We start from the raw sequence: 23984 nt of genomic DNA on the forward strand, positions 1-23984 counted from the left end.
CCTATGGAAAAGAGGCAAACATTTTTAATTATGGAAGATCAGCCATGTATGTCTTTACCAGGTCTCGTGTGGCAAGGTACATAAGGAGAGCACTTGAAGAAAATGTCCTGAACTTGAACATGACAGTTGAGATGTTGGGGTACCAGCGAATGGGGCGGCTGACCAATGCGTACCCTTCTCCATCAAACTGAATAGTCCCTTCACTATCTTCTACCTGAGGACTGAAGAGAGACATTTCACATGAACCAATGTCTGCTTTATCCATCAATACTAAACACATCAAATTATCTTCTGAGATTTGATTGTGAGCTGTTAGAGGACAGGAACTATCCCAAATAGTTCTTCCATCCTTCCATTTCTCTCTGCCATCATTCTAGACCAAGTAGCAATCATCTCTTACCTGGATTTATTTGATGTTCAATAACTAAGTCACTGATGTTTTAAATGTTTTATATTCTACCAAAATACTTGATGGGTAGTTACACTGGTATTTAAGTATGCCTTAGTGGTGTGAAGTGGTGGGGTTTTGGATGGACTGAGACTGTCTTATTACATTTCGCATATACATAACATAATGAGGGGGGCTTGGGTGCAATGAGTGAAGGTGGTCAAAAGATACAAACTTCGAGTTATAGGGATAAAAACAAAACAAAAAAACACCTAAGTGGAATAAAGATCCCTACCCCCTGATTACTTGCTGTTCAATAGATTTTTCTGGGACAAATTAGATTAAGACAATAAAGGATGCCTTTATCTGTTTCAGTGGTTATCTATTGTTCTTTAATAGATTGGAAGCTCTATAAGACCCACTAGAGATTATGGGCCAGGCTCTATGTCAGGCACAAACTCAGCACAAGGAGGGCACATGGCTCATAATAGATTATGGTTACATAGATTTTAGTATAGTAGATTGCCTCGCAGAGACTGTATGTTCAATCAGTGTTGGTTGAATAAGAACTATCTAAGAAAAATCTTGAAAAATAATATTTAAGAACATTTCTTTTTCAAATGCAGTTACCTATGATCTATCAATCAATCTACACAATGATGTAATTACAGAATAAGTCTCAAATTGTGGAGAGTTTTTAAAACTTTAAAAATCTGCATGTTAGCATATATTTGAATCCCTGAAATTGGAGTGTTATGTTAAGGGTAGAGAGGAGATATGGAGAAATATTATAACAATGTCTTTGTAAGATAACAAGAGCCTAGAATATCATTTGCGTGATATCTTTGCTAAATGAGAAAAATGACAGTGTATGAACATTAACAGGTTCATGAGGAAAAACTGTTCCACATCTTAGACAAGTTGGCTTTCTCTCTGTTCCTGGATCAGAGGGAAATAAAACTGAAGACAAAAAAAGAAGGGAAGAGTCTTATTTTACATCACGCATGGTCAGATCTTTGTAATTTTAAGTTATATATAATTTGGAATAAGATCAGATGATGTCAGAATATTTTTCTAACATATTAAACTTAAAAAATGTTTTTCAATATTCCTGCAAAGTGCTAACTGAAAGTTTGAGGAACTAAATCAGGCTATTAACTGTATAACTGGTAGTGAGAAAAGTGACTATGATTTGGCCTTTCTTCATTATTATGATAAATCCATTAATTTCTGGGTCACTTCATTAGAGAGAAGATAATGTTGTGTAGAGTCTACTAAGGAGAAGTTCTCAAATATTAAGGTTTTGCATTATATGCTGTCACACTATCATTGACAGCCCTGAAGATGGTTGTGGAAGTCACTGTTGAGAGTTTTCTGGATGCTTTGACCCAATGCACTATTACTTATAATTTATTTTAATTTTAATTTTTTTAAAGACTTTAATAATTTGAGAGAAAGAGAGAGAGAATGAGAGGGAAGAGTGCCAGAGGGAGAAGTAGATCCCCTGCTGAGCAGGAGCCTGATAAGGACTTGATCCTGGGACTCCAAGATCATGACCTGAGCCAAAGGAATTGCTTAACCAATTGAGCCACGCAGGCACCCCTGTTATTTATAATTTAAACAAACCAACAAACACAAAATCTCACCACACAATTGTTTTGGTATAAGAATTCTGGGATGTTTATAACTTGATGTCTTTATGTCTGTAATCTGTTAATTCCTTCAACATGAATAAAAGAATAGCCAAGTAGATGGCAGGTACCCTGAGGTCTGATGTGGAATCTCACTGAGACCCTGCTGCAAGCCACCTAGCCTTTTGGGGGTCACCTTGAGATAAAAGAGTTAGATCCATGAATGATTGCTATGGCCGATTCCTACTTCAGCCCTTTATAAAATTCTTCTTTTTAAGCAAAAGGCAAATTTTCAGGGAAGGGTTTTGTGCTGGGACCAGCTAAATACACAGGTGTTAGATCAGTCTACTTCCCTTAACTCATTGGCCAAACCCAAGTACATCTGGATTTAACTTGGTGACTTCGAGATATGGAAAAAAAAATTACTCCTTCCAGGTGTAGTTTATAATATCTCAACTTCTAACATTATATTAGAGTGTTCTTATTCATGTTTGAATACATTTGCCAATATACATTTATAATTTTTATAATTAACATTTACCAAAATTGCCTTTTGTTTCTCTTTTGAAACTTGATGTCTGGTCAAGTTATTAAGGATTAATTATGTTATTTGGAACAGCCACACTCTTCCACATGTAGCTTGTTAACTACTGAGCTAGATGGATATTGGGGTTTATGTAGTACATTTCATCATTGTTTCAATGTTGAGCTAAATACATTAAACTTGCAACAATTTTTTTTCTATTTTAATTTTAATGTGATTTTTAGAAGTTTAAGAAAAAATAAGATATACTTATTTTTTATTGTCCTGGCAGATAACTCTTTTTAAAGCATAACAACAATTCTGTCCTTTATTCTGATTGCTGAATAACTGCAAATTTCTAAAATGGACAGTCTAAGATCTACATGTTCTTAGTCTATGTCTTACAATCTTCTCTTTTACGTCCCCCACATATAGTCATTTCTGCTCTAAAACTGGAATGATGGGTCTTTATGTAACAATGTGCTATGTGTTCTCTTGAACACCACCTAACAAACACCAGGAGTTCTATAAAAATTATTCCTACACATATATACCAAGGCTTATGGGAAAACAGTGTTGGTGGTGGTCACTCAAAACTTATGCAACTTTATAATCAGAGCACTCACAAAAACAATTATAGTCTTGATCAAAATAGCAGCATAATTCAAAAAGATATGCTATAAAATTTAAATTAAAGAAATTTTTCAGTAAATATAGAACTTTACCTTCAAAGGAATAGGTGAAGGTAACTTGATAGCAAGGAGCTTAAGGAAGGGTTGACAGTGCTGAGTGACAGAGGTGGTAAAATGCACAATGTCTGGGGGAGAACTGAGCAATGAACTTCTAAGACAAGGAACTTGTCCAAACCAAGGGCAAGTTCATGGATGAAGAGGCAGTGTGTGCAGGATTGAGCTTGGTATACTCAGTTATGTCAGTAGACTTTACAATCAGGTGCCTTTGTTCAGTGGTGCAAAACCTTTACACACTGCAAAGAACTATATAGAAACCGACCTGACTTCCATACCTACTGACATCATTCTCCCTTTTGCCAATCCTGCCCGAGTGAACTCACCTCTATGAAGCAGAACAGATTTTACTTGTCCCTTCCTAAAATACTCTGGCTTTCTAGCCTTCTTACCTTTGCTCTCACTGGTCCCTGGGACTAGAATGCCCTTCACCTTCTATCTGCTAGCCCTCCTTTGGAGTCTTACTCCATGGTAACGTCCACCTCAAAAGCTACCTCCCATATGAAGCGGATCTAACCCTATGTGAATAATCATAGTATACTGAGAGTGCCTTTTTTTTTTTCCCTAAGATTTTATTTATTTAGTTGACAGAGAGAGATACAGTGAAAGAGAGAATATAAGCAGGTGGAGTGGGAGAGGGAGAAGCAGGCTTCTCACTGAGCAAGGAGCCCTATGTGGGGCTCAATCCCAGGACACTGGGATCATGACCTGAGCAGAAGGCAGATGCTTAACCACTAAGCCACCCAGTCACCCTTGAGAGTGTCTTTTTTAAAGGGATTTTTAATTATCCCTTATATTTGAACTATTTTAGGCTTTGTTTTTTCCTCTCTGTAAATTACTTGATTGATAGCCCTGGACTGTATTTATCTCTGTATCAGGAAGTCCTAGGTGTGAATCTCTGACACCTGAAAAACATCCTACAAATGTGTGCATGTGTGTGTGTGCGCACACATATATGCTATTATAATTATATTAATTCTTATAATACTCTAGATGCTAAGGTATAAGATCTTTACAGAATTTATAATTAGCCTGTGATAGTCCTAACACATTATATGCACTGCTGCGTGGACATTTAAATCCTTAGATGTTTTGTTCATGATAGGTTTTTGAAAATCCTTTTTATGTATTTACCCAATAAATATTGAGGGAAAAGTTGGCATTAATTTCTGAGTAGAGGGATATTAATGTGAATGAACCTCATTGTCCTTGTTGTATTGAAAACATTTTATAGAAAACATTCCATATTAGATTTTGTTGAAGATTATTCACCAAACCTCTCTAAACTATGAATGGGTTAGGCTTTTAAACTGTCCTCAATGCTGCATTGACAAGTCCATGATGACAGAAGTAAAGTGTTGGAAGTTAAACTGGAAGTAAAGTGTTCTCTGCTACCTTGATGGGGAATCCGGGGCCTTGGCAATGTGCATGTGCTCTTTAAATTGGAAATAAAAAATATGACCCATGTAGCATCTAATGATTTGGAGTTGCTAGGTGTGTCTATTAAGCATTCAGATATTTAATTTAAATTTTAGAGTTTTAATAGGCTTGGTTGATTAGCTGGGCTCAAGTTTTTTATGCTGAGAAACCTTTCCCTTCTAGCTAATTGTTTTATATCCTCTCTTCAGGTTGGTCTGCTTGTTAAGTATTTTAGATTACTAAACTCTAACCTGTATGTAGTAATTGATGATGTGTGTTAGGGCCCTTTCTCCTGGCCTATCTTGGTCCCTTCTTATCCTTCTCCACTTAAGCAGGATCTTTGAGTCCAGTGGGTTTCCCCCTGAAACCCTGCCAAGACCCTATGTGGCATTTGGAAAATTCTGTCGGAAATAAAACTTGCTCTAGGCTTCTATATTTTTTAATAAACATAAATGGAGTGAATCTAGGCTCCGTGATACCTGAAGGTTAATCAGTTCAAGGAAAACTCTCTTTAAGAAAAAAAGAAATTATGATGACAGCAGAGCTACAGCCATGAAAGACCTCCTGGTTCTGGATATGGAGGGAAATTGGGATGGAAAGAGAGCGTAGTTTCAACTGATTGAGTAGAAAATACCTTTCCTTGAAGATCTTACAGAAACACTGAAACTACTGCCAGGGTACCTCCCAGGGCCTTGGAAAGTTCCTGTACAAATGGGTGAAAGGAACTGACCTTTTATCAGCTTCATGGTAGATCACCCCCCAGACATAGTCCCATCCTTTCCACTCCAGACCATCCGCACAATAATAGAATATTGCACAACAAAATTAAAGATTTTGTGAGGCACAGGCCAGACCTTAGGGGAGTTCTCATTTCAGCTCACCTGACAGTACATCCTTTGCAGTCACCTTCTTTTTCTCGGAAATTCCACAAGCCTATAGGTTTGCTGTCGAAGTACGTTTCTCCCATACAGCCCGTGAACGTAATCACGCGTACGGCGTCTGCCTTCTGCAGAGAGAAACGTGGTATTTGTTCGAATTTACAATTTCACAAGGAGTCTTAGAGCATCCAGGAGAGTTACTAGCCGTGAAATCTGGGGCACTTATTGTCTACTCTTTGTGATATTCTTGGTTTGCATCTATTCATCTTTTAACTATATTCCATCCTCACAGACCCTGGTTATTTATGTGCTACCCCTGGTAATACCATTTGTAGATAAACACTTCCTAGCTTCTGACTTGAGGTGAGCTGCTTATCCACTCTGAGGTTCTATCTTCTTGTCTTGGGGTTGGGATTATTAGTATTAAATTGGGTTATTTATTTATGGAACCACAGCCGGTGCCTAGGCATTTAATTAATGCTAGTCTTCATGTACCATTAGGGAGACATCTCTTCAAAGATCCTGAGAAGGCACACATATTGACTACACAGAGGGAAAAAAGCTTATATTTAGATAATTTAAGGATAGTGCTGTCCCCAATTTTTCATTTCCTCCTATACCCAAGCAGGTTTCTAATGAAGGGAAACAGTGAATTTGTAAGAGAAGGGACCGTATTGTGATTGTCTGCAGATATACACAGCACAGAGCCTAGTAGGGCTCAATAAATATTTGTTGAATGACAGTTCCAGGGTCACTTTCACAGGGAAAGGTCTTAAGCTTGATATATAACACAGTCATGAAGGAGGGGAATGACCTTGTCCACTCTAGAGAAACTTGCTCTAATTTAAACAACTATTTCTTTTGGCACTGACACATTACTGATAAATTCTATATTCTGGTACTTATAACTTTAGAAATGCTTTCCCAAAGGCCACAATTATCTGAGTAATCGAGGGTTAAGAAAATGAATTGACAACTTGGGTCTGGAAGAAATGTGGGGAAATGATCCTTGAACAGCTTAACGTTTGTAGTTACTCAACATGTGCATCTTTCTATTGCTGTGTTTGAGGAATCTTCCTGCCTTGTAGGAAGCCACTGATATTTACAAGTCAGAATGGCCCTTGGAATTCTCCATTATCAGCTGGAGTCTCTTAGTTTTCCAGAGGTTGATTACTCTACTTGTGGATTCTCTTGGCTTTTTGCTTTTCCTTCTCGCATCCTAAATACTAGACAGGATCTTCTCCTGCTCCTTTGAATTTTCATCAGCATGTTGATTTGTTACTTGTTTTCAGCTTCTGGTTTCTATTCTGATGCAGCAGGAGCCTTGACACTCTTGGCCAAAATGATGAAGATTTTCTGTAGATTTCAGGCATCTGCTCTTTTACCCTGAGACTAGCAGAAGAGAGTTTCTTTACATCTGGTGACAACTGAATAATAATAAGAATTATTTGAGATGCGATTTAAGATGTAACTACCATGTCTTAGGCATTTGTTGTACATTTTATGCACATAATCTCTCACCACTCACAGTGGCAGTGAAACGTGGTGACTAAGAGTGGAGGCTTTTGTGCCTGTTAACCTGTGTTCAAATCCCAGTTCTGCCACTAACTGCTGTGTGACCTTGGTCAAGCCATTTAACTCTTCTGGGACTCAGATTTCTTAACTGTAAAACAAGGAGGATACTATTTACCTTTTGGAGTTGTAAGTTAATTCATGTAAATTACTTATATTACTTGGCATACCATGGGGTTATAGTATGTTATAAGGGTTTATTATTATATCCTTCATGGCAAGGTAGATGTATTTTTTAAAAGATTTTATTTATTTGAGAGAGAAAGAGAGAGAGCGCCTGAGCGCACACTAACGGGGGAGGGGCAGAAGGACAAGCAGATTCTCTGCTGAACACAGAGCCTGCCATGCAGGGGCTCCATCTCAGGACCTGAGATCGTGATATGAGTTGAAACTAAGAGTCAGATGCTCAACTGAGGCACCCCAGGTGTCCCCAAAGCAAGGTAGATAGTTTAACTCCCTTTTCTAGTTGAGAAAACTGAAGCCCAAAGGGCTAAGTGACTTGTCTAAGGTCATGTTTTATTATGTGAGAGAACAGGGAATTCAACTTGGATTTGATTTCAAAATTCATGGTTTTCACATTACTCTGTGCTACCCCTATATTTATCTTCCTAGGGAGGAGAGAAAGTTGGCAATATGACTATATATTACCATGTACCATTGTATATTGATATGCGGTTCTAAGAAATGTGGATGGTTTTAGTGTGTAATTGTAGAATCAATTCCAAGAGTTTAGAGTCACATCTCATACACAAAGCAAACAAAACAACCTCACTGTATATGCAGGTTGAGTTCTCATAAATTTGGGGTCACCGTGGCTTTTCACATTTTCTGACTAATCTCATCCCAGGATGATTCTGACAAGCCCAGGATTATCCGTCGTATTTGGTTGTGCTCTCGCATCTCACCTACAGGTCCTTTTCCAACACCTAATTTCATTTAATCAACATGAGATCCTTTAAAATGCAGGCACTTAGCAATTTGAAATGCACAAGGACCTGTCATGAAGCAATTATGAATATTAAGTGCATTGCTCTAGAAGAATAAGGAGAAGAGCAACTTGAAAACTTTAAAAATCAGACCATGATTTGAAAGCTTATGATTCCTGTGGTATTTCCCAAGGTATTCATAAATCTTTTAATTAGATGTGAGTCTGAACTTTATAGCACTTCATATCAATAAATCATAAACTGATTCAGAAAACGGGGTATATTTAAAAAACACTTTGCTCTTGAGGCAACTAAAAGAAGACTATGAAAAAACTAGTGCCACAGATAAGGGCAAAACAACTGTTTAAGTAAATACACACAGGCTTAAAAACATTGTGTTTGCAGATTGGATATTGAAAGAAGAAAAAAATCCTTACTCAAAAGAAATGTATGTTTTCATAAACAAATTAAGTAAAAAGTTGCTGAGTTTTTGGAGAGCTTTATCATGCCTTCCCCCAGAGCAATTATATCAGTAACTGTAGACAGAGATGAAATAAACAAGCATGGGAAAGAACACACTACCTTCAGTTTCCCAGTCAAGCCACCAACGAACAGCATCGCATTGGCGTCCACATCAAGAATGGTGTACCCCGGAGGAGATGCTGCATAGTAGGTACTAGGCACGATGCTGGCTTTGGGTCCATCCAGGGCTCTCACCGAAATGGTCCCATTCCTCCCAGTTCTTGAGGGGCACGTGTTGAAATGAAGCAAAAAGAAAATGCAGAACATAAAACACATATCACGTTTACAGTAACTTTAGTTTTTAAAGGTATGAAATGTAGGGATGTGTGGCAGAATATCTAAGAGTTAATTGGGTGCTGAGCTTCCAAAGATATGGATTCATTTAAGTTGCAAATCAGACCAAGAGCCTCATCTTTGCTGGCTGTTTCCTGGCAGATCTGGCCAGAACCGGTCAGCCACAGGAGAGTCTGATCCTGCACAGTTGAGTCCAGGTGAAATGACACAGCAGCGATGAGCATATGGAATGGCCCCTGCTTAAACAGAAGGCCTGTTCCCATTGGCTTGCAAAACAATTTACTGTTTACCAGCACGTGCTCTTTAAACAAGCTGGTACTACTTCCTTGAGCATTTTGTCTAATTTAATTCAGTAAGTGAACCCCAAATGAGTCACCCTTCTGCATGATAAGCTGCATCATTTCTCCTAAAATCCCTTGTTATATCCTGGCTCCAAATTTGCTGAAGTAGTCTTCCTGGAACTGTGCATCTTTTACTGCTGGCATCCCATCTCAGTGTAGACGGCATAACATCTCGTCTTCATAGCTGTGTATACCAAATGTATGGAAGAACTGCAGTATTACATTCAATTAATAGGATTTTGGAAGCTATTATTATTTCATTTCATTTTCTGAAGTGATTGATGTCTGTGAGTTGTGAAATATGAAAAACTGGTCTGTCTTCTGGGACAGGCAGTCATAACAAAACTTGAGTGTCTCTGTCTCTCTCCGCTGCCTCATTTAGGTAATCTTTTTGTCTCTGATGGTGCAGTATGAACTGAAGCACATGGAAACAAGAGAATGAATTTGTCAAATAAGGTTCTTCCTCATCTTACCAGAATGTATCTCTTCTGATCAAAGAATCGACCCTTGTGAATATAAATGTTCTTAAAGTCACAAAAGTACTTAATCCCTCCCCTATTCTTAGGCATGGAAGCATGTTGTCTGCTGCTTTCTCTCTCTTTCTCTACACACTCTCTCTCTCTCTCTCTCGCTCACATTTCTTTACTGAAGATCTTAAAAAGGAACTAAAAATATTGCTTCTTACTAAGTTTCTTTTTAAGCTTTTATGATGAAAAAATGTAAGCGTATACAAACACAGAGTAAAACTCTCTGTACCATCATCTGTATTCAACAACTGCTCTATCCAGCTCTGGACCCAGCCCTTAACTATACACACTCTCTTAATTGCTAGCTGCTTTGGGGTTCATAGGTGTTGAGAATTAGGTAAAGAAGAGGAAGAAATAAGGGGAAAGGATTGAGGACAGGAATGGGTTCTCTATGGTGTCTACACACTGCTAGAAGTTGATAGAATCAAAGCTTCAGACAGAATGAATCAATATCCTATAACCATTTTAAGTAGTGTGGATACAACACCTTATATATTTGTGGCAGCATTTAGATATGCACCTGCCTGTAGGCAAGATTGCTGTGTAGACCAGAAAAGGAGCTAAGCATGAGTGGCAGCCCTCACACTCTAGCTTGTGCGTAATAAGGCCAGTCTTAGGGCTCCTTCTTCAGGGGAGATAGCATGTCTGAGAGTATTATGACAGCACGACTATGACACAACCAGCTGAATAGTCCAAAATGGACGAGACACTCAGATCAATACATGTGAGGTGTGTAGGTTTCAAGCATACTACAAAGACACCCATTAAAACACATTTGTACATGTACGTATAATATATAAAATTTGTACACATGCATACGTAGCGACCTCCTTGAAATGGAAAGAAGATTTTCTTATAAATTGGGAAGCTACTTCCAAATTCTGTCATTTAACTGTCTTATAATGTTTATTGAGTTAGTTACCTTGATGCCTCAATACGATACCAATAAGAGTCATCAATAGTCAAATCTGGATACTCTACACGTCCAACTCCAGATCCAACATCCCAGAGGAAGCTTACTTTGCCTTTACGCATTTCTATAGCCAGAAAGTCAATCTGGTTCAGAGAAACACAAAAGCAACAGATATCAGATATCAGATAGCCCAAGGAAGCCAACAGAGTTCTTTTCAAAAGGTGCTATTTATAGATATGTGAAATAATTAGAAGCTTCACAATAAAAATTCCCAAATAATACAATCTATTATTAGGTATGATTAAGTAATGTTTTATGATTGCATCTCTAAGGCAACACAAGTGTCCATACTGCTGAGGCATATGTGTTAATTTAACCAATTTTACTTTTGAAACAAAAGTCTTTTCTCATTCTGGTTCTTGTGGAAGAGACAAAAGAAAATATTTGGAGGTAGAATTCATTATTGTTTTTACCAAGGACACTGACATTTTTAAGGGGTCAGCTGTGATTTTTTTTTTCTTTAGCTCAAGGTTACCTAAAGTGTCTCAAATGAATGACAAGTATTGACTTAAGTAATGACTGGTCTGTTGAAAATTTTATTCATTTTGGAAGATTCTCATGCATAATGAGTCAAATGTCCAAATAAAAGGAATGAAAACTTTTGGGGGTCAGTATTGGTAGATAACAACTTCTGGTTTTTCAGTTTGAGTCATAAATTCAGCATGAGTCAAAAGACTTTTCGGTGGTAGGAAAGAAGTACACTATTTGCAATTTCATTCAACATGAAAGTTCATTGTAATTTCTTAGAGACTTTTTAAAACAAAGCTTTATTCCTCTTAGTCCTCCTTCTTAAATAGCCAGATCTGAAAACATAATTCTAAATAAATGCTTGACTACTCATAAATGAAAGCAGATGTGCCTAAATACTGCAAACAGTTTTCTTTTAAATATTCATTTTTCTTCTAACTTAATTTGACACTTCAGAACTTTGTGAGGTAAGATTCAGAGGTTTTCAAATCTGAAAGGCTACATCACACAATTTTGGGACCACGTTATTAGGTTCTATACATTTCCCTTACTATGAAGATTAACCTCTGTGTATTCACATATCCAGGAGATTGAAGAAGCTGAACATCAAACTTACAAATTTGGCACTTCCAAGATAAAAAAGGAGGTTGTCAGCAACAGCTGTCTTTACGTTGACAATGATATTATTGTAGCTTCCTTTCTTGATTTCCGGCTTGTATGTTCGAATGCAGTCACCTCCGGAAGACACAGATACTTTGATCTTCAAGGAAAACAAGGTACAAAGAACCAAGACTAAATCTCTCAGCAAGTTTGAAGTACTTCCCAAAAAACCACAAAACCATCATCATCTCTTCTTTGAAGTTATTTTTTTATCATCAAATAGAATCATTAAATGCCCATATGCAGATACCATTATACTCATTAAGGAGGGCACGGACAATCAGCTTCCCGCCAGGATTTTGACAATAAGCTGTTCACAGTCCCATATCTTGTTACCATGCTACTCTTTTTCGAAGCATACAACTAACAAATTCTTACCTTCATACCTTCCTCTTTTATGAATGTGGGGACATTTCCAAAAGGTGATTTTATATGACGCTAATGATAATGATCTTCATTAAGGTTGTTTGATGAAATTTTACAATTCAAATTTTGGTGATTCTGGTATCACTTAAAGTAGGACACCATTTTTCTTTCTGTTTTCAAGAGGAAATTACCTACCCTCTCATGTTCTTACAGTTGGAAAAGGCCAAATAGATTTTGTTCTAGATGTTCTGACAATACGAAGAATATTAATCATGCCACTCAGGACATACATTTGAGAATAAATTATACCTTTTTATTAAGTTGCCAGGAAATGAAATGGAAATAATTTTCAATGGTTATCCCTACTAATGTATTTAACAGCTCCTTTTTCTTCTGACTAGTATTTTAAAAATTACTATAAATTGCTAAGAAAGGAATTCCTATGTGAACAGAAATGAAACTGTTCATATAGATTCTTACTTACATTTAGGGAGCCTTTCTTCAACCACAAATAACACTAGTTGATTATATGATTTAATTTCCTTTGCTTCAGGTTTACAATCACAGGGGCATTTTTCAGCATAGCTTGAACTCGGGAAGAAGCTGCTGCTTTGCTCCATGAGTGTGCTCAAAGGAGGAAGCAGAGGCAGGGAAAGATGCAAAACTTTCCTTTGCCACTGATTTATAAGCTCAGCTTCAGGAAGCCTCCTCTTGGTTCTCACTAGCAGTGAATTTTCTAGCACTCTGTGCTACTCAAATAGCTTTTGTACTTGGAAGAAAATCTACTCGTTTTATTGCTCCTCCCATGAAGGGTACCGCAGACTCCAGACAAGACAGCCAGTCTCTATATTATGGTGACACAGGAAGCATCTCCAAAAGTCTCATTAGGGAATGGGTATAGGCAGCCCCTGGACTCCTCCCCAAGGGTGGTATAGACTACATTGAAGAGGTGCTGGATGAAAAAACCTTTTTTAAATTTAAATTCAATGAGTTAACATATAGTGTATTATTATTTTCAGAGGCAGAGTTTAGGGAGTCATCAGTTGCATATAACACCTAATGCTCACTACATCATGTGCCCCCCTTAATGCCTGTCACCCAGTAACCCCATCTCCCACCCACCTCCCCTCCAGCAACCCTCAGTTTGTTTCCTATGATTAAGAGTCTCTTATGGTTAATCTCCCTCCCTGATTTCATCTTATTTTATTTTTCCCTCCTTTCCCCTATGATCCTCTGTTTTGAAAAACAGGTTAAGTTTTAAAAAGAAAGCTAAGGAGGGGTTTATGGTTCTGATGAATATGTAAATTCATATGTTTGAAAGCTTCTGGGAATGCAGCAGATCTGTTGCCTTTCCCGCAGACTCTGCAGATGTCATGCATTTGTACATTATTGTTTCATCACCTCATCTGCTAACCGAATTGCATCCTCTGCAAAGGAAACATGCACTGGAAAGAAACAGGGGCCAGCCCAATGGAGCCCAGGATGGTGGCCCAGGGCTAGAATAACCTCAAATCTACCGTTTAGACTGTTGTCCTTGTCCTTGTCTTCCTCCTAAGGTTGGGACCCAGACTATAACTCTGGTACCCAGAGTGTTTGCTCTGCATTCTGGGGGAGACAGTCTTCCTGGTAAGTGTGGTTCCCCACCAGGAAGTTAGTTCTTTACTCCACAAACGATGGGATTTTCCTTCCACATAAGGTGCTGAGAGTCGGTGAATCAAAATGAGTTGCTGGAAATGTGCAACTTGTACTCCGGATGCTCATACTCTAGACTGCATGTGCAGTGAAGGTTGGCAGAATGTGTTACATGGTAGAATAGCAGCTATACAAAGGGTTATCTAAGGGCCTAGAGATAAAAGTTGTAGAGCAGGGTTGCCTGGGTGGCTCAGTGGGTTAGGCCTCTGCATTAAGCTCCGGTCATGATCTCGGGGTCCTGGGATCAAGCCCTGCATCGGGCTCTCTGCTCAGTGGGGAGCCTGCTTCCTCCTCTCTCTCTCTCTCTCTCTGCCTACTTTTGATCTCTGTCTGTCAAATAAATAAATAAAATCTTTAAAAAAAAGTTACAGAGCAAAGCAAGAGAAAGATAATATGGTGGAGGGCAGACAGGGGAAATGCTGCTTTCAGATGTTTTTAATGTTCAGGAAAAGGTATAGGATATGGTGAGTTTTAGGAATTGGCATCAAGTAAACCAAAACCATCATCAGGAAAGGCCTTGACACTGAGCAAATTCAGTATCTGAAACAGGGTATAAACATCACTGACATCACAAGATGATCAAGGAGAAGAAGTCAAGGTCTGCCTGGAATTCATGAGTGGAGCCGAGTAGTACATTGAGCTATAGGAGCTATAGGAAATCATATGCAAATTCCTAGTGGGGCTGGCTTAGAAATCAAAAGGAACTGTGTGTGGGGTCTGTTTTATCTTTATTTCACAAATGCTTTATGGGCTTGGCCATTGAGCTGTATTATGGCTAATTTAATCACAACTAACTTTCACAACTAATTTATTTTTGTTTAAAGAATACAGTGTGGGGTGCCTGGATGGCTCAGTTGGTTAAGCATCTGCCTTTGGCTCAGGCCATGACCCCAGGGTCCTGTGATCAAGCCCCATATCAGGCTCCTTGTTCAGTGGGGAACCTGCTTCACACTCTCCTCTCCACTTGTGCTCTCTCTCACTATCTCTGTTGCTCTCTCTCTCTCTCCAGTAAATAAATGAAATCTTAAAAAAGAAAAATAATATAATATAATAATACTCCCTGGTTGCTCTTTAGAGAAGAAATAATGAATGTAGGTAGAATACATGACTCTTCGGTAACAGGATTGGTTTCTGCCCTTGCTTGGATACACTTGGTAGAAGTGATAGGGACCTACATGATGGTGTGTTGAAAAGGGGATTACCAAAGTGTGGATGATAGAGCACTGAGTACTGAAGCCAAACTGAACTGATGAAACCGTATCTGAGAATTGAAAGTCTAAGAGAGTAGCCATTTGAAAACGAAGGGTATTTAATGGCAGTAGGAGTTAAAATTAATCTACTTTATGGCATACTTTACATATCTAAAAAATAGGGTTCTCTGAACAAAATGACGTTGTTATGATCTAAATGCCAGCAGTTGATCTTGTAAAGTAGCCTATTGCTCAATTCTTACACATTTATTTGAAAAACTCTCTGGATTTTCTGTTTTCTGGCTTGTGGTTTTGAATATATCCTCAGTACTTGAAAAATTCAAGCAGCCCGCACTGTTGGTCACCAGTCCATACCTACTAATCTCTCCTTTTAAATACCTTGTGTTTTGATTTCTAATTACCAATTCTTAAACAAATTAAAACAGATAAATCAAAATGCAGTATTTATAAATTTCTCCAGAAGAAGCTGCTAGGACATTTCCCTCTCATGAAAAGGGAATAACTTCTGAAACACAAACATGTCTTAGAATGTTTTGTTCTATCAATTACTGTTATTTCCAATGTGAGCCCTTTGTAGACTTCTAAACAAAAATCACTAAGCCTTGGTTATCTCTAAGGCATTCCTCATACAACACTACCAATGAATCATTATGAACTCAATTAAGCATTATTGAGGATCCCATTATTATATCTATTGGATTTTCACTGCATTTCTCTCATCCTGTAACTAGGTCATTTGTTTAAAAAGAGTATCATCGGCTCCATTTCAGAGTCAACAAACTAAAGAAAGCTACTTTCAAAGAAATGTCTTTAATTTCTTGGTCATATTGAATATGTGTCAAGGCCACATCCAGACTCTACTGCCAGGCTACAAATACATTTATAAAATCAGGCAAATGTCATCTTAAGTTAGTATAAAACTCACTTGAAAAAAAAATTACCTTGCTTACATATTTCTAACATCTTATAAAAAATAAGACACTGTTTTAACTTTTCAAAAGAATGATTGAAAGTTTCCTTGAAAGGCATGGACAAGGGTTACTTTTTGGTATCATTTCTTTATATCTGTCTTTCATTTTATGTTTTGAGACAGGTTTTATGTATTTAACATGCCAGAATTTTCTCTTTCTCCCTGGGGGAGGGAGCACAGAAAACTGAGGAATATATGGCATATTTTTAGATTTCTTTACAAGAAGAAATAATAAGAATGACCAGATTTCCCCACACGATGACTAAGAAAATAAGGCTAAGTGTGTGGTTTTCCAGAGAATATTTATTATTATTGTTTTTTCTTTTTTTTTAAGATTTTATTTATTTATTTGACAGAGATCACAAATAGGCAGAGAGTCAGGGAGAGAGAGAGGAGGAAGCAGGCTCCCTGCTGAGCAGAGAGCCTGATAAAGGCCTCGATCCCAGGACCCTGAGACCATGACCCAAGCTGAAGGCAGAGGCTTTAACCCACTGAACCACCCAGGTGCCCCACTATTACTGTTTTTTTTAATTAACATTGCAAACGATAGGAGTGATATCACAAGCTCTCCCTTTCTCTTGCTACTTCCACCTGTTATAGGTGGGACTCTTATTGAAGTTGTCTTGTTCCTAGTTTCCTCACATTTATACCCCAAACAACTTCCAAATTCATATTAAAGAAACACAGCTCTGAGAATATTACATTTCTTGTTTGAGAACTTTCAGCTTCTCCTCACCAATAAGGTTCACCCCAGGAACCATTCTGGCTAAATGAAATTGCTTACTTCACCATCCAAGGCCTAACAAGACCTGGCCTCCAAGGACCTGGCCTCCAAGGACCTTTCCAGTTCAATGTTCTCTCGACCTTTCCAGTTCAATGTTTATCAGTCATCCTGGAAAACTAGACCACTCGCTCATGAGACGAGCCCGAAACTTCCTTTTCTGTCTGCCTTGGTCATTCTCAGAATGCTCTCTTTCCTTACTCTCCCCATCCAAATCAAGCCCTTCCCCACCCACTCAAGGCCTGGCTCTAATTCTTATCTTTGGGAAATCTTCTGGCCGCTATTAGAGGAATTCTTTTCTTTCAGAACTTTATAGCATTTCCCATCGGTCAGGCAATGTAACACTGTTTGGCATTACCTTGGAGTTATTTATGTACATGTCTTATTTCTTCTATGGTGTTATAAACTATGTAAGTAGAAGTTGCCTTGAATGTAGGAGATGCTTTTTCTACACAGGCTAAATCTTAGCTAAAATCCCAAACCTCAAACTAACATCTATTTCTTTTCACTTTGTGCTTCATATGTACAATAAGTGTGTGTCATCATACTGCCCACTTGGTTTTCAGATTGTAACTCAATATATATGTGTTCTCAACCCTATCTGCTTCTTTCACTTTGAGCTTCTGTACATCATCTTGATGAATTTATCATTTTCTAAATTTCTCCTTAGTCAGGCATGCATTCCTTTTTAAAGTGCACCTTGAACTTATTGTCTTAACCTTGTTTAGAGGTATCAGCTATGTATAAGGAGAAGAAATGATATACTGCTCCTTGGGTCTCATATTCCTGGCCACTACTCAAAAAATTATAAGTTGATGGATTAAGAAAGGGCATTTTTGGTCATTCTAGTTTCAAAGTTGCTCAGAAAATGGAACTTTCGAGACAGAAAACTTGGATATATAAAAAGATTTGCATTTAAACCTGACAATATAAACTGTTATTTTTTCCCTTCTACTTCTAAAGTCACCATGGGATGAAATTTATTAGTTTAGATAAAGTTTCACATTGGTATTTAGCAATTCTACCTGGATTCACCAGGTTGCTATCTTCTAGAAAGTTCTTCTCTCTTATGAGTTTTGTCTTTTGAAATTTATGGGAAAAAAAAAAACAACTTTTTTTCCTCCCCTCCCCATAAAATTGCTTCAGGTTAAAGGAAAATAACCAGCGATCAGTCAACAGGATACATTGTGGGGAGGTCATTCCGTCTGGGAATAATACCCCAAATTACAATCAATCACTGATACTGAAAATAAAAAGAGCTTACAGAATTAGCCTGTTTCCGGGCTTGGTTTATCAGTTCCTTTATCTCAGAGATGTTTTTCTTTAGGTTATCCTCAAGTTCCTTGATGGGTTTGAGTTTATCTATCAGACGATCAGCTTCTTGTTCTAGATTTTTCACAGTGGCATCGGCATCTGCAACTGCATTGAAAAAATGAGTGCATACCCCCCCCCCACACACACACACAGACATGAAAATAGTAGTATGCTTCATTAAATAATTGAAAGGCTCTCATCTTATCCACATGATAAAGCAGGGCCATGATTGCAGAAGCGCAGTGTGTGATGGCAAATGGAAAATTTCAGTTGGGACTCAGGCAAGCCAAACGGGAGGTGTTAGAGACGGAGGACCAACACTCTGGTTTTGTGATTAAGATGAACGTTAGCATGGAAGGTAAAGAATACGATGACCTTAATTCAATGATTAATTTCTAGCTTCAGGCCCAAAGCTTACCTTTATAGAAGTTTAGTCACAGAATCAAGGAATGAACGTGTTTTAAAATGTCACTTCATCTGTCCAAGCCAGAACCGTATTTAAATCAGGGTTCTCACCCCAAATTGATTTTCTTTCTTTTTCTCAGGGTCTATCTTTGTATGTCTTATAGAGGGAAGCTATCAAAATGTCTTCTGAAAACATTTCGGTGTTGAACAACCCTTAGACTGAAGGCCAATGTTAAACTTTAATTAAATCTTTCATGCTGCAGTTCATTTTCATTTTGAAGAACGGACTATCCTAATCTCTATATTAGGTTGAACCATATTAAATGGCCATTCTTATGGGTTCAAAAAAAAGTTTGAATATCAACGATTTTCAAAGGGGTTTAACCCTAAAATAACTGAAGGTTATCATTGATCCACAGACTTTCAGCATGAACTTTTCATAGGAGGGCAAATGACACATGGAAACCAATTACTCTATCTCAAGGATGCTGGTCATCTTACCTAAACTACGCCATTTATTATCTGATTGAGCATGTATTGTTCTGATTTCTGTCATTGTGACTCTGATGAAAAAGGGAAACTGCTTAAGGACCAAGGCTGAGCGCTTTGCTCAGCTATGAACAATCAGCACTCTGGTGGTCAGTGAACTACGGAGAACTAATCCTCATGAAGGAATCAAAGGTGCTCAAAAGGAAGGACATTATGATTTTCAAAGCTTGCTTGCTTGCATATTATTTACTTACTTATTTGGCACATACACGCACACACAGGTAGCATGAATGGGAGAGAGAGAGAGAGAATCTTAAGCAGGCTCTGTACCCAGAGCAGAGCCCGAGGCAGGGCTTGATCTCACAGACCTGAGATCATGACCTGAGCCAAAATCAAGAGCCAGTTGCTTAATTGAATGACCCACCCAGGAGCCCCGGAAATTATTATTTTTAAACTAGGCTTTGAATTGAGTATTTTGAACTCATGCTTATAAATATGAAAAATACTGTAAGGGTGTTTAAAAGGATATAAGTGTATTATTAAATTTAATTAAAAGAGTTCCTAGATCAAAGCCTGATATTCAGGTTCCTGGGGTCAAAGCTCTTGCTACATAACTGGATATTCAGCAGACATAAAAGCATACCCTTTTGTTCTGTATACTCTTAATAAACCATTTGTCCATTTTTTCCTTCCTTTAATCCCCCAATATTACCCTGGTATTCTACAAATTATCCTAGAATTAAGAAAAAAAATTATTTAGAATTGGATTCATGGGAAAAAGGAAAAGGGTAAAGCAGACTATTTCAGCTTCATCCGAGAATGCATTCTTTCCTTTGAAAGCTCTCATATTCTTATCAAATGTTTCCAAATGAAATCCAAAGGTTTCCTACATCCCTCACTCTTTTTTCCCCCCCTTCTATCTTCTGGAGAAGTTGAAGTCTTTTGGAAATTATCTTCTTGGCGGTTTTAAAAATAAAACCTCTGTGATACTGAGTCTGATACTTTCTTAAATAGTGCTTTTTAAAAGTTTGTGACTTTATTTTATAGTTATTTGCGTGTATAGAATTTAAAATCACTTTTGAAGATAGATTATGATAATTCAATGTTTTTCTAGAAAATTATCAATCACTTTTAGGCTCTAAAATTCCCTAGCATATTTTGACAAGTACTTTCTTATGTGTTACATTTCCCCCCTGTATCTAATTATAGCTCCTTTAGAACTTTGTCCATTTGTGTTTTATTATTCTTGGGTTAAGTCTGCCAAGCATTAAAAATATTTTATCTTTACACTCCTAAGGATTCACCTCTTGTATTTATCAAGTGTGTTATTTTCCATCTTCTAATTCATCCATTTTTTTTCATCTTATTTTTATTTTATCTCATTTATAGGGTTGATTACCTAAATTGCTTATTTCAGTGTTGGTTTTAGTAATATAATCACACCCATATTCCACTGAAGACAGCCTTGGTTGTATTTCTCAGGTTTCAATATTTTGGATTTTACTATTATTATTTTCCATTCTGATTTAATTTTTGACTTTGAATTTAAACTATGAGATATTTAAGAGAGAATATTATTATATCCCAATAATTACTCATTTGGTAAGATCTAATTTTATTAGTTTTATTTTGTGCTTCTCCAGGTATAATTCTCTAGAAGTTGAGAATAATTATTCATAAGAGGGAGGGAAATGAGCATGGGGTGGGGGAGAAAGCGATACAACAACGTATACTTAATCTATTTTAATCCTACTGCAAAGGTCTTTTGAACTTCAGTGGCTAAATCTGTGTTCTCAGAAGAATAACAATTCGATTCAGTCTGTAGAAGAATTCTATTTTCCATTTTTCTATTGGTACCATACAGGTATTTCATTGATTTCTATAACATAATTGAAAGCATTTTATATCAAATACATCCATAGCGAACTTTTTGTAAAAAAAAAAAAAAAACTTTTTAAAATATATATAGTATTAATACTGTGACATAAATAATATGTGACATAAATAAAGAATAGCTCTAGAAGGTTAAAGCAATACCCAAACACGGTAACATGCAAAGCTGAAGCATTTGCAATAGGCAGTCAAGCTTAAAGTTACAGAAAAGTATGCCGGTAAACATATACATACTGATTTCTGCAGGTAATTTCATATGGAAGCAAAACAAAAAGAAATGAGAAAATTCATGAGGAAATAGTTTTATGAGTTTTATAAAGCAGTGATTATCAAAAAATGGTACTTTTCACAATAGGTGCTAATTACCAATGCATCCTATTTTAAGTCAAACAACTGTGATTAAATAAAAATCCACAAACACATGTCAGTTAGCAGGCTATTGTTCATACTGAAAGAAACTGTACTAAGATTTCTAATAAGATAGAAAACAGACCCAGTTTAATTACTATTACAGGTAACTATCTCTAGATGGAGTGTAAGATCAAAAAGTTAGAGAAAAATATTATAAAGAGACCACTATCAGTTGAGAATCAATATGAAATTGAATGAAGTAGTGTCTTCAATTGTAAAATAAGAGAATGATATTTATTTTAAAACTTATTTTCACTTGGGGGGCATACATATTGTGATCTGGCATGCATTGGAACCATTTATTTGGATGGAATCTTTGAACGACAGACAGCAGCTATTTCTGAGTTTATATAAGAAAAAATGAAAAAAAAAAAAGATTGTATGGCCTTTCTTTTTTTAAGAAATGGCAAAGTATAAATCCTCCCTAGTCCTGAAATGCATGTTATATATGTTTTCACTTTTCCTTGCTCTTTAACGAATCATGCTAGTAGTATTTATTATTTTGTAGCATCGTTAGCTTTTGAGGCAATGGTGCTGAAAAATCAGCACCCGAATTACAGAACATCTAATGTCCATAACTGTTTCTGTTATTACATCCTAGCAACATTTAGATACCCAATGGAAATATTGGTATGTAAACAGAGGGCTAGTCTCTTCAGAGTGACAAGTACAAAAAAATCAAGCATCTCCTTTGGTGAAATCACATACTAAGATATTGTTGCATCACTGCATAAGATGGAAAAAAGATAAAAATCATAATGCTTATTGACTACAGTTAATAATTTAAATTATCATTATATTAAGTTCTACCATATTTTCTCAGTAAATCCTTATTAACTTGATATAATTGAATGAAATATACAAAAGATGTGAAGAAATATTCTTGATAAACTAGATACTTTAATTTCCTGAAAATATTTAAATAATTTAAATATTTACATTTAAATAATAAAATATTAATATTTTTGAATTTTAGTGCATTTCCGGTTGATGACATTTTAATATCCTGTCCTATCGGGCCTGCTGGTAAGTATGCTCCTTGACCTCTATGTTCCATGGAACTTCACAAACTCAGAGAATGTAATTTCACAAGCACAACTGTATTTTCAATTACACTGAAGGATTTAAAAAAAAGTATGCGGCACCCCTATACCAAAAATCGTGCAGACTTTGAGAATTCCTGGACAAAATGTGGATGAAGAAAGCACTAGAGAGGGCCTGGGGACTTGGATTCTAGCTCTGGAGGTGCAGCCACTCCATTCCTGAGTCCAGTCCATGAGGAGAGCAGACAACATCACTGTGGGGTCTCCTCCTCCTCCTAAGAGTTAGGAGTCTAGGGTCCTTTTATAGTATGAAGAAGCACAGGACATAATCAAAGTGAAAAAGGAGATCTTACTGTTCTTCGAAGGATCTTTTAACACAGCATTTGTTTTGGCTACGCTGTCTGCTAATTGATTGTAGTTTTTCTTCAGGCCATCAAGGTTCCGGTGGAGATCTTTAATCTGTGCCAATACGTCTTTTGCAGTGTCGTTGGCTTGTCTTGCTTTGTCCTTAATGGCTTGCAGTTTAGCAGCTGTGTCTGTTAGCAGGGGAGGGTATGGGGAACAAAGCAAAGGGTCCAGAGTTAGTGGCTTACTCCGTGCGGGTCAAAGGGAGGCTGTGGCTGGCCCACTTCGGGGACACAAGCACAGAGGGAAAGGCTGAACTTTGTCTCACTTGATTATAGCAAATGAAGTAATTTTTTAGCTAAATTAAATTTTCTCAGGGACCTTTGCTATGAATACCTGATTAGTTCCTAAGATAGCAAAGTGATTATTCTAAATGTTCATTGTATAAGGGTAGACTGTAATTTGCTGCCAAAGACATTACAGAGAGAAATTTATCCCCAAGTCATAGTTTCATCAAAAAATAGATTTAAGATTTAACTTGAACATTCCAAAAAGGTGAATGATGAATGAATGTACTTCAACTTAAAGGTAGAGACTCTGCTGGGTATTTTAGACCATGTGTTTATGTACTTATATTAGTTTTCAGCATTGGAAATTTTCTATTACGTCCTTACTACTGAAGGAGATGACAAGCAATTCTGGACAGTTAGGTTTTTTTTAATATTAAAAAAAGTAAAAATCATGAATATTTCCAGTGTTATATTATATAAATGTATGCTTTAATTTACTTGATCATAATTTGTATAAAGACATATACTGAACATATAGGTGCCTACTAGTATGTGTAGATTAATAGTTAAAGCCACAGGCTCTGAAGTTAAACTGTGGGGTTCAAATCTCATACATGCCACTTTTAACAATGGCCTTCAGCATTCTCTTTCATTTCTTAAATTTCACATACGAGTGAATCACATGGTATTTTTCTTTCTCTGACTGACTTATTTCCCTTAGCATGATACTGTGTCTCAGCTTGTTCCCTGTAAAATGGGAAGAACACTATTAATTTTGTAGGATTACTATAAGGATTACATACACTTAACACACATATTGAGTAAACACTCAATAAACATTAGCAGATTTTGTTATTATCATATCACGTTATGAAAATATAAAGGATAGTACTTTCAGGAACTAAT

At 37.0% G+C, this 23984-nt stretch overlaps 1 protein-coding gene across 6 annotated transcripts in view; it reads right to left on the reverse strand.

Annotated features, from left to right (window-relative positions):
- The window catches only part of LAMA2 (laminin subunit alpha 2), a 641423-nt gene that overhangs the window by 59189 nt on the left and 558250 nt on the right, over window positions 1-23984 (reverse strand). For all 6 annotated transcript variants that reach the window (XM_082731189.1, XM_082731188.1, XM_082731187.1 and 3 more), the window contains 7 exons: window positions 22797-22979; window positions 18153-18307; window positions 11825-11968; window positions 10690-10823; window positions 8666-8825; window positions 5589-5713; window positions 59-221 (listed from right to left, as the gene is read on the reverse strand). In XM_082731189.1, the coding sequence (XP_082587315.1) occupies window positions 59-221; window positions 5589-5713; window positions 8666-8825; window positions 10690-10823; window positions 11825-11968; window positions 18153-18307; window positions 22797-22979 (1064 nt within the window). The remainder of the gene's footprint in view (window positions 1-58; window positions 222-5588; window positions 5714-8665; window positions 8826-10689; window positions 10824-11824; window positions 11969-18152; window positions 18308-22796; window positions 22980-23984) is intronic.

This window comes from Mustela nivalis (assembly GCF_964662115.1).
Source record: "Mustela nivalis genome assembly, chromosome: 5".
NCBI lineage: Eukaryota > Metazoa > Chordata > Mammalia > Carnivora > Mustelidae > Mustela > Mustela nivalis.